Source organism: Tympanuchus pallidicinctus, unplaced genomic scaffold, assembly GCF_026119805.1.
Source record: "Tympanuchus pallidicinctus isolate F22 unplaced genomic scaffold, pur_lepc_1.0 scaffold3, whole genome shotgun sequence".
Taxonomy (NCBI): Eukaryota; Metazoa; Chordata; class Aves; order Galliformes; family Phasianidae; genus Tympanuchus; species Tympanuchus pallidicinctus.
In genome coordinates, this window is record NW_026294747.1 from 98,568,236 (window position 1) to 98,583,493 (window position 15,258).

The 15,258-nt window shown below is 43.5% G+C and overlaps 1 protein-coding gene across 1 annotated transcript in view; it reads right to left on the minus strand.

Annotated features, from left to right (window-relative positions):
* Positions 1–1,290: 1,290 nt before the first annotated feature.
* TRIM71 (tripartite motif containing 71) overlaps positions 1,291–15,258 on the minus strand; it is a 55,476-nt gene continuing 41,508 nt past the window's right edge. Inside the window, exons 3-4 of the mRNA XM_052695890.1 lie at positions 11,065–11,199; positions 1,291–8,939 (exon numbers count right to left, since the gene is read on the minus strand). Coding sequence (XP_052551850.1) covers positions 7,488–8,939; positions 11,065–11,199 — 1,587 coding nt within the window. The 3' untranslated portion in view covers positions 1,291–7,487. The remainder of the gene's footprint in view (positions 8,940–11,064; positions 11,200–15,258) is intronic.

A 15,258-nucleotide genomic window follows, 5' to 3' on the forward strand; every position in this document is an offset into this window, starting at 1 on the left:
CCCCTCTCTGCCCAGTTTGTGCTGTTTCAGCTGTTCTGAGACAGCCTGGGAGAGCTGGGATCCCACCTTATCTATTTCCCAGTGTGCTCACTGCTGGCACTGCACTTTGCCTCTGGCCCCCTCGGGGCACACACACCAGCAGGGAAGGTCACAGAGCCGGGCAGCTGCTGGGGAGGGGGAGCCTGAAAGTCCTGCTCAAAGGAATGTGCATGTGAGCTCACTGCATTTGGGTACTGGGTGTCCCATGTTTGCCCCCAAGATGTTGAATGGGAAAAAAGCCACAGCTGCTAGAAAAGGCACTGTGTAAGTCTGTTAAACAAGGTGCAGCGTGGCTACATGCTTCTCTCCCTTCATGTTGGGTAAAGGCTGAGGCAGTGCAGTAGCACGCTTTGGCACAGCCTCTCCCTTTGGGGAAAGGGCAACTCTGAGTCTTCCTGAGGCTGTCAAGAGTGCTGGATCAACAGGTATGTCGTATTTCAGCCAGTTGGTGCAGGAGTGGCACCGACACTGTCCCCAGGTAGGGAGGAGCAGTCCGGGTTTATCAGTATCACCCACACTCTATAAAGAACAGAGCCCCAGTGCCGATGCATGGTTCGTGTCAAAGTAGATTGACCGATTCAGTACAAAAAGGTCCGAGCCGCTTGCTGTGTGGTCCCACGTCCTGAATGGAGAGGATTCTTCCCGGCCCTTCCCAGCCCCCCAAGGAATGCGGCGCATTCACATGCAAAACCGCAGCGCGACGCCCGCAGGCACGCAGCGCTGCCCCGACTGGGGGTGCGGCCCGCGCCCCCCCCTGCCCGCACGGAGCTCTCATCGCAGCGCCCTTCAGCCGCGCTCAGGGACAATGGCTGCACCTCTGCCCTCGGGGCTGCACCGCCCGGAGCGACCGCGGGATGCTGCTGCCGTGCTGAGGCCTCCGCACCACGAGGGGTCAGGGCCGGGGGCGGCTCCCAGCCGAGCGGCAGCGCTGGCATGGACGTGAAGAGCACGGCCCATAGGGGCTCCTGTCACCACCGCAGAAGGACACTGCATCGTGACTTAAGTCTCTTCATAGCACCTCGCATACCTTCTCCCCTTGCAGAGCTGTGCCTTCACGTTCAGGTTTTCAGTAGTATCTCAGTAGTATCACAGCAGCATCACCAGCTGCAGACAGGCAGGCTCACAGCCAGGAGAGGGCTTAATGTTTTTTTGTTCCCCCTTTTGCATCCTGACGGAAGAGAAGTCTTTACTGATTAATACAGAAAAACACACACACGGATTTGCCATGAAAAACAAAAACAAACAAAAAAAAACCAAACAAAAAAACAACTCACATTTATTTGATTAAACAAAAATAAAATAAACTGCATAGGAACATTTTAAAGTCCAGAGAGACACTGACTTTGTTTTAAGGCTGCCAGTAGCTGATACATCATCTCCTTGCTACATCCTTCAGCCTTCCCTATGGACCACAGAGATACATTCAGAAGCCTCCATTAACACAAAAAGTTCTAACGTTTTGCTCACTTATCCTACGTAAAAGTTTGCACATAACCTGTCACGCTTTCCTTCCCTCAGTACTCAACAGCCCCACATCTCAAACGTCACCTTTTGTCCAAGCAGAAATGCGATGCCCTGTTTGGAGCACAGAGGTTCTTGTCACAGCCTGTTTCATTATCCATTAGATATAAAAGCTCTGAGCAGCTCATTAAAAGCCGAGCACTGTCTGTCCTGCTGAGACATTTGTATTATTATGAGGAGAGAAGCATGATTAATCACTAAAGTAGAAGGAAAACAACTGCAGCAGAACAGGAAACTACAAACCCAATTGTCTCAAGATGCCCGACATCCAAAGGCTGACAAAACCATTCCGGATCTTGACAGAAGCCTGCATCGAGGCAACATGTTACACAGCAGTAATGAACTTTTCTAAGATGGAGCCGTACTCTGCAGCCAATTAAAGGAGAGAAAACGTGATTTGTCACACATGAGCCTGAAGTGAGCGACCATCTTGTTGCGGGCTTCCCATTTCTACCCAACTAAGGCAGGCGGCACGTGACAGGTGATGCGCAGCACAACAGCTCACATACAGTAAGAACCCCCCACCAACGCCGCTGACTAACCACACCTTACAACCTAGGTAAAAACTTTTCAGTCGGTTTAGAAAAGAAACTAAAAACAAAACCCAGAAACAGACATCTCTCCCTCGGAAGGAAAAACTACTACGTTGTCTGAAAAGGACTCTACAAACCTATAAAAGGACTCTTCTTTTCAATCTAGTCTGGTAGCTCAAAAGGAACTTACTCAACTACGGCACTACACAGACACTTAACATTCAGTCAGAAAGGCTCTATGAAAAGAGCTTAAAAAATTATCGACCTGAGTTTGTAAGTTGATACAATCATTAATAGAAGGTCTAAGACCATGCAGGTACACAAAGCATTTTTAGAACCATTATTGGTTAAACAATGATGGAAAAGATGCCACTCTGGCTTGCCAACCCGTAAGATCACTTAGAGACATCAATGTACGTTTTCCACCATAACATTTACCAAACCCAACACAGCTCATCAATATTAGGGAGTTTCTGTACCCGCTTCCATCAACCCCACACGTGAGTGGGGGAAAGAAAAGAGATCTTCCAATGCAGTGATCTGAAAATGTGCTTCTGCAACTTCACTCCACAGGTAAAGCAAGGGGAATGCTGCACGTCACTATTAAAGTTGCGTAAAAACCCAACATTCTGGTTTTCAACTGCCTCTCCTGACAATATCTGAACTTAAATCGCCCTCCAGGAATAGGAACTTGGTTGCTTTGTCATGGTGGAAAAAATCCCATTGTGTCAAGAAAGCTACTTCTATGATCACCAAGTCTAACACAAATCAGTATCATATTCCCTTCAAGCATTCAGTATAGCATTGCATTTGCAGCAATTGTAACATCAGTCTTTCCAAACAGGAACGGGACAACTTGGAGGTGTGCATAAGAGTTTTCTCTTGTAGAGAGAAGACCTAAAGGTCTTAAAGACGTAACAACACTGCAAGTGGACAAGGAGTATGTCAGCCAGTAGTGTCATAATACTGAACAGTCTACATCTCCATACTTAGTAGTGAAAACGGAACAAACTCAAGTGTTTCAGGTATCTCAGTCCTGTTTGCCAGAATACACGAACCTTTGGTTTCATTTACAGATTCTCTAGCAAGGGCAGCTTATTATTTCCAGGGGCGGGTAGAAAAACGCCACCAGAAAAGAAGTCTTCATATTGTATGCACTATCTGTTTCGATTAAATGCCTGTCCAAAAGGCAGGATGAATTATTTGCCAAGGCCGATTTCTCAGCTATTTCTCAAACCTGTCTGATGCTACACTGAGGTAGATGATTAACTTCTGCAAAGCGAGGTAGAACTTCAAGAAAAAGATAGTGGCATCTCTCGTTGTGCATTTTGTACCACGTCGGACTGGGTTTCAAACTCCCAAGAACTTGAAAACCAAAAGGTACAATATTTGCCTAACACAAGTACCAGTGTTCATTTTTATACAGTTCCAAACTGTGTCTAAATATCTCTATTTTTAAATACCTCTTACCTTTTGGCACCGTTTGGCTTACACTCCTTTAAAAAAAAAAAACAAAAACAAAACACTTTGGCACAATTTCTTTTAAACCGGAAACAAAGCTAATTTTATGATCAAAGATATGGCCTGATAAGGCTATCAACCTGCACTCTTCAGAAATGATTTTGGTTCCACTGTAACAAAACAGACCGGGCCCATCTTCCTGCAGTTCCAAGAGAACGCTACACCCAAGCGCCTTGCTTTCTTCCCTCACCTTAGTTATGTCTGGCCCCAGTACACATCAGTTTTTCAGGCACTGTCCTCCTTTGCTCGCTTTCTTTATAGTTATGGGCTTCCTTTAAGCTACTTAAAAGGTACTACACAAAAGGAGTGAGCTATCTGAAGGACCTGCATTATCAAGTATTGTATCTGCTTCAGCTCAGTGCTGAAGTTCCTGCTTAACTGCAAAGGAACAAGATTGCTTCACAGGCTGACCCTGGAGCAGCCATACTGACTGCTGATAACATTGTCAAGCAAGTTTACTGAGAGCCACCGGTTTAACCTGGCAAGGTGGAATTTCTTTGGGAGTTCTAGTCAACAGGTCTACCCACATCTCTCCTTTGTCAATGCTAGAGCTAAGAGAAAGAGGCACCTTGGCCTTCTCCACGCCACCTCCGCTGGTTCACATTACTCCGAACACTTCGGCTTGTTTGGTTTGCAATGCAGCATCAAAGCCTTGCTTTCTTTTTTTCTCCCCACACACTTTCACCATGTATGCTATGATACTGGGGCATCAATCTTAGAACACGCACAGCCCAAGAACACTCACGGAAAAAAAAGCAAGGTTTGAGTCTCGTTAATTAATTATATATTACTTTTTAAAAGCTCCTATGGGGCATCCGCTGTTAGCATTGAACTTGTATATTATTGTTGCTTATTTTCATTGCATATAAAACACTCCATTTTACAAGCTACACTACTGCTTTTCAATGAGACCGAGCGTGCTTAGCACTACGACAAAGATCTGGAATTATCCTGGGTAGCTAAACAGTAGCGTTTTTAAAACAAAAAAGCTCCCCGACATGTGAGACCTAATGATTTTGTTTGTAAGCAAACACACTGATTAAGCAGACAGCAACTTAAGAAGTTGCTCCTCTTCCTGAGGGAGCTGGATGGGTGGTTTGTGCAATGGCTCCATACAAAAGAGCAGAGGGCAACTTCGACGTCACCTTCTACGCAGTGCAGGCTGGAGAGAGGCAAGGATGTTTCTCTGTTCAGCACAAGGCTGAACACACACATAGCCTTTCTAACTTTTTTTCTTTAAGCCTGGAAAACAATTCCCTTCTCCCAGCCCCAGAGAAGGGGGGAACCCAACAAGTATTAAAGCAGAAGAGCATTTCTAGAATGCTCTAATCACTGACAGCCAGTCAGGTCACGATATTAACAGAGCTGGCATTTTCATTAAGACGTGACAGGATAAATGCAAGAAAACTGCAAACAAAATATTAAAGCTTTTTAAACCAATTTTCTTTGGTATCTAGATGTTGCAGGGTATTCATTTTCACAGCTCAAACTTCAAATAATTCTCGGACTGAATAATACAAAACAAACAGGGCCATCTGCCACAAATGTTGGCCAACCCCCAAGGAGGGAGGCATGGACACAAGTAGAACTTGAAGCTGAAGGTAAATTGGGTTTCTCTCATACCCATATGTTGAGTGGCCACACAAGTTTAATGACAGACATCTGTATAAAAGATTATCCTTTTGAAGACTATTTTTAAACCATGCTATCCTAAGATTAAGCCCAGCTGAAACGCACTGCTTTGAAGAGTTTGCTTCCTCGAGGCTTTGGCTGAAAGGCAGCACAGTTACTTCATTTAATTTAGGTGTTTTTCCTTACCCTTCTTTTAAAAGAGGTTTTGCCATCTCACTGAATTGGTCTGTTTCCTTCTGGTCCTTTTAGTTCAAGCCTCCTTTAAGCAAAGGACGTCTGTATGCAATACATCAGGATTTCTACAAAACCCAGAAAGTCAAACACTCCTTGGAGGGGAAAAGCAGCAATAAGGAAAGTGCACCTTGTGATTTCTCACAGATCTGTAAAGAACTTTTCAATCTCAGGATACTTTTGTGCATGGCAGCTGGCAGCGGGATGAACCCTTTCCTCCAAGGATGGTTAAGGCCCTTCAGACTTTGATAGTGACCATGCTGATGTACCAGAGATCTCCTCTTGCAAGCAGTAATGTAGATCCCAAAGCATTTCCGAGGCAAAGAATGGATAATCTTTCCATCAATGAGTGACAAAAAAGCCCCTTTCCCAACTTTAACCATTGCCACTAAATGCCTTATCCAGAGGGTAAAGCAACAATTCTAGAAACAATATCTGCACTAACAGCCAAATGGGAACTGGAACAAAAAAGAATAAGACTAAATCTTCCGAGGGACTCAAAGTCCTTAGTACGTTAGAGAGCTCTCTATTCTCCCAGGAAGTTTCTGCTCCTCAAAAAAAGCCATTTTTATATCCCTGAAAGGTCTCATTTCCCCCCGCCTCCAAGCTTGTAAGGATCATATTCAGTTATTTTACACAGAACTCTTTGGTACTGCCCTGGAAAAAAAAAAAAAGAAAGAAAAAAAGAAGCAAATTTTCATCTTGATGCAGTTTGCCTTAGGCTGGAACTCGTAGCTTTTCATTTTGATCTGTAGCAAGAACTACACGGAGCCACAGGCTCACCCCACCCTAACAACTAAAGAAGAGCTTCTGGACTTCTCCAGTCCAGCTCTTTGGGGAAGCCAAAAGATGAAAAAAAGTTGCATTTATCACGGATAAAGTTATTGCAATCCTCTAAACACATGAGACTAAAATTCTCCAAAACTCACCCTGAATCTCCAAAGCTGTGCTTATTTCTAATTTTGGAAAAGGTACCACTTCTGTTCTAACAAATCCACTGAACTTTTTTGTTTTTCTTAAAGACTCTCTATGGGGAGAAAGAAAAAAACCTCGCCATTTCACAAGAACATAAACCAAGGGTTGATTTTTCCTTGTTTCAATGCCCCCTGTAACCTCTGTTACCCAGATCAGGCGCACATACTGATAAAAGAAACTTTTTTTTAAACTAATTTAGCTTTCAGGTGAAAGGAGTAAAAAAAAAAAAAAAAAAAAGACAAACCTCAAGACCTTGCACTAAAGAAAGCACTGCTTTTTTGTTTAAACTTTACGACAACTGTATTAAGCCACTAAAATGAACAATTTGGTTTCAACTCAAAAATAATTGTGCATTTTCATCAGCTTCTCTTTGTGCTGTTGGATTACTGTGTTTCAGAAAAAAATACACAGAAATGCCAAAAAGATGCAAACTCACTCTTCCTGGCGAGTGAATCCCACTCACTTCCACAAAACGTTCAAAAGTCTTCTGGGAACAAAACGCTGTGCTCACCAGTAAATCAAACACACTGAGGTATAAAAAGGAGAACAGGAAAAAGTTCTCTGCTGCAGCAGCAATTCAAAAAAAAAAATATATATATCCCCCCCTCCCATGTCCCCACCCACAGAAACGCAGTATGGTCAGGAACACAAGTTCTCTACAAATATCTACTATCGTTTTCTCCATTAAAAAAAGTGATATAGAGCCTTTTTGGCTTAGCCTACAGAATTCACCACACAAACCACCTAATGTGCACAGCAACACATGTTTGTGCATGAAGCCCCATCAGGGGAGAGGTAAAATGTTCTGAACTGCGAGTGTGTTGGGATGGGGAGGGGGGAGAGAAACCGGGGAGGGAAGGGAGGACAATGAGGTAGATAGAATTTAACTTTACAGGCTCACTCCCTGCAGAAAAGATAAGTACATTCATCTGTAAAAAAATTAAAGATGAGGTAGGTTTGAATCAACGTTGTATTTTTTTCGTTTTCTCCTAGAAGAATTTCCCTGAGACAGTTTCTTCCAAATTCAAACGCAGATCAGAAGACGAGAATTCGATTGTTTCCAAAGTCGACCACAACAATCATGCCATCAGGGGTGACAGCTATACCTGAAGGACGGTCCATCTGACCAAAGCCGCTTCCCTGAGTGCCGAACTTGCATAAAAAGCTACCATTGGACTCAAATATCTGCACCCGGTGGTTCCTGGAGTCGGCCACGATGATGCGCCCCTCTTGATCCACCGCCACTCCCTGCGGCCGCAGGAACTGCCCGTTCCCGCTCCCCTCCGAGCCCAGGAAGCGCGCTGACTGGCAATCTGCGTGGATGACCAGAAGGCGATGGTTGTTGAAGTCTGTCACTACCAAGTGGCCCTCGTGATTGAAAGTCACACCTCTGGGGGAATCAAAGTGCTTCCAGAGTGCCCCTTCAAAGCCATACTTATTCAGAAACACACCATCGGGCCCGAACAACTGAACGCGATGGTTCCTCGTGTCGGAGACCAGGATTTTGCCCTCTGCGTTGACGGCCACGTCCCACGGGTAATTGAATTGCCCATTCTTTGTTCCTTTCTCCCCAAACTTCAGAATGAACTGCCCCTCAAACGTGAAAATCTGGATGCGATGATTGTCCTTGTCAGCCACGACGATCCGGCGTGAGACGTCACAGGCCACTCCGGCGGGACGATCGAACTGGCCGGGCCGGGAACCCAGAGTGCCAAACTTGTGATGGAAAGTCCCACATGGCTTGAACACCTGGATACGGTTATTGCTGCGGTCAGCCACGATGATGTAGCCTTCTTTATCTACACTAACCCCCCAGGGGCGGCAGAGCTTCCCATCGCTGTCTCCTTCGCTGCCAAACGAGAGCCCGGGTAGCCCGATGCCAATGTAGCTGCGCCCAGATTTCACCACAACTTTGAAGGGGCTGTTCTCAATGTGTTGGTTGCACATCATCACGGACACCAGATGCTCTCCCTCCAGTTGCGGACGGTAGCTGACCAGGTAGGTTCCGTTCTGCTGATCACTGACATCTGCCCCGAACAGATTTCCATCTGGGCCCATTACCACTGCAGAGATCATGTCACCTCCTGAAAGGCGAGGCTCACCATCGTGGTCGTAGCCTATAACTGTGAAAGAGGCCACTTTGCCCTGCAGTGCACGCTTGAGGCCTTCCCCAGTGGCTTTGGTCAGAGGAGCAAAAGCCCCGCTACTAACAAAGCCCATTGATTTAATGGCCATATACAATGCCTGGTCAGGGGGTGTGAACATGATCCTGTCATCCTCCTGGGGCTGCAGAAGGCCTCTCACATTCTTGAGCTCCTGCACCTGAGCCAGCATGCGGTCCCGGGCCAGAAGAATATCTATGGTACGACCTTCCTCCAGGACCTGCTGAACAGCACTAATTGTGTTGTCCAGCTTATTTAGGTTCTGACGTAACTTTTCAACTTGCAAATAGAGCGACTTAGCCTTGACTTGACGAATCTTTTCCACCTGGGAGAGGATGAGGGGTGGGGGAAAAAAGCGTATGTCAGAAAAGACGACCCTCAGAATCATAGAATTACCATGGTTGGAAAAGACCTACAAGATCATCCAGTCCAACCATCCACCAATCACCAACAGTTATCATTTAACATCAAAACTCATCCCAATGTCACTTCTACATAAGCGGTCATACATTTGTTGCAGCATGCTGACACAAGACATGAGAAGACCAAGAACTGTCCGACAAGTCTTTAGAAACCCTGACGCAGGGGAGCAGAAACAAGGAAAAGCAATTATCTATCCAAATTCAGATGATTATTTTCTCCAGTCCCTCAGTTAAAAATCACACATTCATGCTCCACGGAACTGCTGTATCAAAATTCCATTTGAAAAGAAGATTTGCTTCTTTAGTAGCTAATAATGACTATCTTCCTTAAAAGCTGTTCTGCCTTCTAGTTGCAGAGTACTTGACAGACCATCAGAAGGTACTCCTTATTTAATGACTCTGGAGAGGAAAGAGGTAACTGCAAGCTCCCAGGCAAGGCTGCTCTAAAAAGAGAACTGAGACCAATTTCAGAAAGCAGGCTGTTATCACATAACTCTTAGCCTCCTAAGAGTTGGCATCAGCTAATGGATATGGGCTCTCCTCACTCCCTTGGCTGCCCAAAGTGCTTCCATGTGATTGGATAATACCAGACACCTGGAATTTTTAGGGTCCAATTGCTTTAATATTTTCCCACAAATACCAGCAGCCACACTGAACTACTGCTTTAAAACACGATGCCATATAATGCTACTTCAAAGGACACAGATGGCAGCTGCCAGTCCCTTCTTGGGCAATTGTAGATCAAGCAAAACCAGTTGGTTGGTTTTGTTTGTTTGCTTTCAGGCTTTGTTTGTTTGTTTTGCATTTGTTCGTTTGTGTTTACATGACCGTGTTTGTCTTTACTTGTGAAAAATCACTCTGGATCCTTTGGCAAAATTAATGAAACATAATTGTTTTGTTGTTGGAAAAATATATTTCCTCACTTCTGAATACTTGCTTGGTTGCAGAACAATATCTCCAGCGTATTTCATTGAGGGACAACTCGCTGTCTGAAGAGTCCCTTGACTAGCTAACAGATGTATAAGAATGTCTTTTCATATATATATATATACACATTTCTTTTTAAAGGCTGCTTCTAAAAAAAAAGAGATGCTTCTTTCAATAGCCCGTTAAGATCACCTGTTTCCAAAAGATCACCAATCACAGTTACTTTCTGGATGTTAGTTAGCTTTGTTACACAAAATAATACACTAGCACTCTTCACGCTACCTTAATATACATTCAACTGCCTTACTTTCGTTAGAATGATTTCTCACACCTCCACAGTGTGTGCTGACAAGAACTACTTTTCCTTCTTAAAATGTTTTATAACCCAAAGAGAACTTGTTCTCAGGCCTTCCTTTAAAGCACGTATTCAATCTCTTGAGATACAAACAGCTTAGGAATAGCTCTTACTTCTCCTGTACTATATATGATACTTCAAAAGAAAAGGTTGTTGAGCTACTTAGGGAAGGCTTAGAGTGGAAAGTGAACTTGTTTCCCTCAGTGTGAGTACGTCAGAAAAGCAGCCTTAGAATTACAGAAACTACGAAGTTAACTTTTGTAAAAATGTCAGTACTAAGAAAACAAGATAAATACAAACTTCTCCTTCAGAAGATTAATCTCACTTAACTAGTGTGGTTCCATGAAATAAATTTACCAATATAATGGTCATTTTGCTGGCAACACATACACCAGAAAATTAACATTTCAAGAGGATAGAAGGCGGGAGAGAAGTAATTTATATCAGGATGGCGCTATCTCTTGACATCTTGACCTCAGCACTTGAGATGTGATGCACCGCTGCTGAGCCAGCAGGGGGAGCGCTCACCTTACTTGTGTGGCTGAGCTTGCCTAAGGACACAGTATTTCCTACCAAAAAAAAGCTTTTCCATAGGGCTAAGAAATCCTTCAAAATAAAACCAACTAGAGGCAAAACACAGCAACTTGCTCCCTAGAAAACAATGAGCTCACCATAAACGGTAGCGTTTCTGCTCAGTGTACAAGTTTCCAATATCAAATGTACAAAGCACAGTGTTAGGTACATACCTTCCAGAGCAGCTCGCACTCTCGCTCTTCCAAGGCCTTCTTATGTCTAGTAGTCACTGCTTTGACTTCAGACTGTACCACCTTCGCTTTCATCTCAACTTGCTCTGCCACAGCCTGGGCCTGTTCAATACTCAGCTGGAGAGAAAAATAATACACTTAGTGCTCAACCAAATCTGCAGGAGCTTACTTGCATTTAACTACACCTTTAGGAAAAGGCATAAAGTAACACTTCTTAGATTCTACTAGGCCTTCACCCATCTCATACAGCAGAGCCCAAATATTGGCTTGATTATATATATATGTATAAGCAAATCTACTGTACAGAGCTTGTGACTTCATTGTACCATGCACCAGTACAGGGGATTAAAGGACAGCTTCTGGGAGCATGCAAATCTCCTGCACTTTCCAATTACTGCAGGGTGTCACAGCTCTGCCACAATAAATCTGCTGTTGTTCAGCAGGCATTTCCTGTATAGAAGTTGTCCTCTGAAAGCCAATTTTTTAGGAACAATGTTGAGAAGCAGCATTCCTTTTTCTGGTCAAGCACTAGATGATTTTTTCCACCAGTAATCCTTTTTAAAAAAGCCACCGTTCAACACTCTCATTCCAGCTTCATCCTTCCAGTTGTCTGTAGATGAAATGGCTAGCTAACTAACGTGCTTGGGAAACTGGAGACGAGAGCTGTGTTCAGGAAACCAGCTGATTCAGTTATCCATTACCAATCCAGTGACAACTACTGTGGCTCCTGCTGTTGGCAGGTGCAGTCGTCTATTTGCAGCTTGCACCTATGCACTCTTGGGACTATCCGGGAGCCAAAAGACTGACAAGATGCTCTCCATTCTATTATGGATTTCACCAGAGCCTTGTGTTGCCAAAAATGAAGAAACGACTTTGCAATGTATCTTGCCAACTTCAGGACTGAAACCAATACTCCACCACAGTAAAATTTAAGTAATGACAGTGTGTGCACTTGATGTGTTTGAGAGCCACAACAAATGGAAACCTTGCAAATCAAGCTTCCCTGTGGCAAACAAGTATGTTCTCATGATGGAATGGAATTCAGTCCAGCAGATATCTGTCACTAGCTACAGTTACCAGCCCATTTCAGAACACTCTGTTCTTCTCTATAAATCTACTCAAAAAGGCAACATACAAATATAAACACATTAGCAGAACAGGACTACAGCATGCAACATTATCTGTACTCTCAGACTGCTAAGTATTTAATGAGGATTATTAAACGAGCAAGACTTGTTTAATTTGGGCATTTTATACAAATCAAAAGAGTTTGCTGAAGCCTCAAGGTAGTTACGCCTACTGAGTCATACATTTTATATGCTTCAGCCACTTCTGAGTAAAAACTGAAGAGCAAAGTTGTACTGGACTCCTCCGCAAGTTTTCTGGTAGCTGCCTCCTGTTTCTGCAAGAAACTCAACAGTAGTTATCTTGCTACAGTGGTTCTGACAGGGCAACTGATGTATAACACAAAGTAATGAGGAGCTGACTGTAAGAGCCAGAAGTAGCAAGGAAGTCTACATTTTAGGTTTTGTTTCTGGATACCTGGGCTGACTATGGAGGGACCCAAAGCAGGACTCGTCAATTTCAATTTTCATCAGTTTTCCAGATGTCCCATCTTCTAATGGACATTAAGAACTTGAACTTTGACTTAACAAAAAACATTAATAGTTTCACCTTGGCTTAATTATAATGTGCCTATGAAGTATTTAAGTGTACTTTTCTAGATACAACACTGCTTGTTCTCACTAGTGCCAGCTTTTTTTAAATGAAAGCTATGGTCAGAAGAGTGCAACACTCAAGGAGAAAGACAGACAAATATGGAGCCACTGTAAAGGTGCTGGTATCACTGTGTGGTTTCTGCGGATTGCTACCCAAATTAAACAAGTACGTCCACATAGCAAAGTACATCCACACAGCAAAGTTAATGAATAAGGCCAACTTAAGTCTCAAAGAGAAGAGCCTGCGAATCCAAATGCAGAGGCAGAATGTTAGAATTATCTATTTGAACACTGCTGTAAACACAGCCCTGTGTGGAATCACCATGAAAGTAAAGGCTGTTTAACTATAAACGTATCACAGAGCATCAATGTTAAGCTTAACTAACTGCTTAAAAAAAGGTCCTTCCACAGATAATGGATAAAGAACTTTAAATACATACCTCCCTACCTCTGTATGGAAGATTTAAACCTTGAACACTAAGGAATTTAAGAGCAAGTTTATCCTTCTTAAAGGATATCTAGAGGGGGCAGGGGAAAAACCTTTGAGAAGCATATTCTCTGGCAAACCCTCTCCAAACTAAAATATTCTCACTTCTGATGGTTAAAGAATTTAAAAGTGCTTTGACACAGGGAGGGCTACAGGAGAGATTAGCTCTTGTCAGACAAACAAAATCACTTTCTCACTTTTTGCCTAAAGTTTAAGGTAAAGCAGTAGTGTGGACAGTGTCACGTGTAAAAACACATCTTCCCTGATAACTATCTGCTTGTATATTAAACCAAGGAATTCATTAAAGCAAGGCACAAAGCAGAAATACCTGAAGAAAGAAGTACCCACAGGAAAGCTCTCACTGAAGGGCATCCTTCAGTGCCCAAGACAACCGAGCATTTACTTTGCTGGAGAAAAACTGCTTAGCTATCTCCCTTCCTTTCTAGCAAGAAGGGTGTTCAAGGTCCACCTCATCTGCATCATACCAACTTCCCTCACAATTTCTGTGAAAAAGAGGCACTGCCTTAACGGATGGCCCTCCTTACCAGCAAAGTTTGAGCCTTTGATGCTGGAAGATAAGCCTCTTCTTCCACATTCAGCTAATGACCAGACCCCACTGCAAGCTTCCACATTTCAAGCAAAGCACTGCCAAATACCCCACGCAGATATGGGCTCAGATCAAAAAAGACAACTGACCTACACAAATCAAATTGCATTTTAACACTTCCACCTGCAAATTAACCCCAAATGGGAGGAAGCACTCACTGCTTTACTGTTATGCAAGTGCATTAGATTACATACACACACATACGTATATACAATTACACATGTATAGATGTATTTTAAGAACATGACATTTCGAAGAAGCCATCTATCTTTCATCGTAACAGATTTACGTTCAGTTTGTGGCCCACTCCTTGGAAAAAAATTTAGAAGAAGACAGCTAAGTGTGTACTTTCCTAAGGTACAAACAAGCCAGCAGCACAAGCTGTCAGTATCAAAAGGGAACACTTCTGTCTCACTCCACCTCATTAACTTCAGCTTTCAGATCCTCGTGTGAATCACTTCAAGCCACTGAAAATGCGAGAAAAGTACCTGAGCAAAGCGGATAGCTTTCTAATGAGATGAGTCTGCTCAGAAAGAGGTCCCACAAGCAATAGAACGGGTGTTTCTGTTCCATTCCTGGGCACGACCAGTCCCTTTAAGATTGAAATGAGCCAGCCTACGGAGTTGACTCGGCCAAAAAGCAATTCCACTGAGAAGCTGTCTCTTTAGCTGGATCAGTTCACCACTCCGTTACACAAATGCAAGTTCTCACGTTAGGGATAGGTTTAGAAATGCATGATTCAGGGCAAGACCAGAGCAGCACTAGTGAACAGAACCTCTCCATTGCTGCAGAATCAAGAAGATTGACCAACAAGCCTCATGTTGCCAGGCTTACTACTTGTTTTAGAGGAGTTCCAAATCCTTTGAGGAGGGAGGTTTTTACTTTTCAGCATCTTAAGTCACTGAAGCCTCATCTGGTCTGTCACTCCTGAAACTGAAATGTACCTTAATGTATGGCAATCGTCACAGCCTGAAAAACAATCTTGCTACCAAAGCCACAGGAAGAGTTTAAATAAACATTTATTCCTAAAAGCCTTCAACTTTGGTTAACCAGATATTCTCCAGCCAGATGACTTATGGCTTGATTTCCTCTCTCCTGCAAGGCCCTTCAGAGCCCACCTCTTTCCCTTCACTCTGAGCTCCTCTCCTCATTCATCCCCAAGTTTTCACGTCAGGAGTATCTCTTTCCGAGCCTATTAAAAGAAGGTTACGAATACAGCAGTATGAATCAGTTGCACGGAGAGGTGTTACTACTACCATACTACTTTTCAATCATCTCCTTAGAGCTCAAGTCTACGTTTCTCATATTGCAGCTTGTATTGGAATTTGATTCTCTAGATTGCTTCCAAGCTTTAAAAAAAGTAT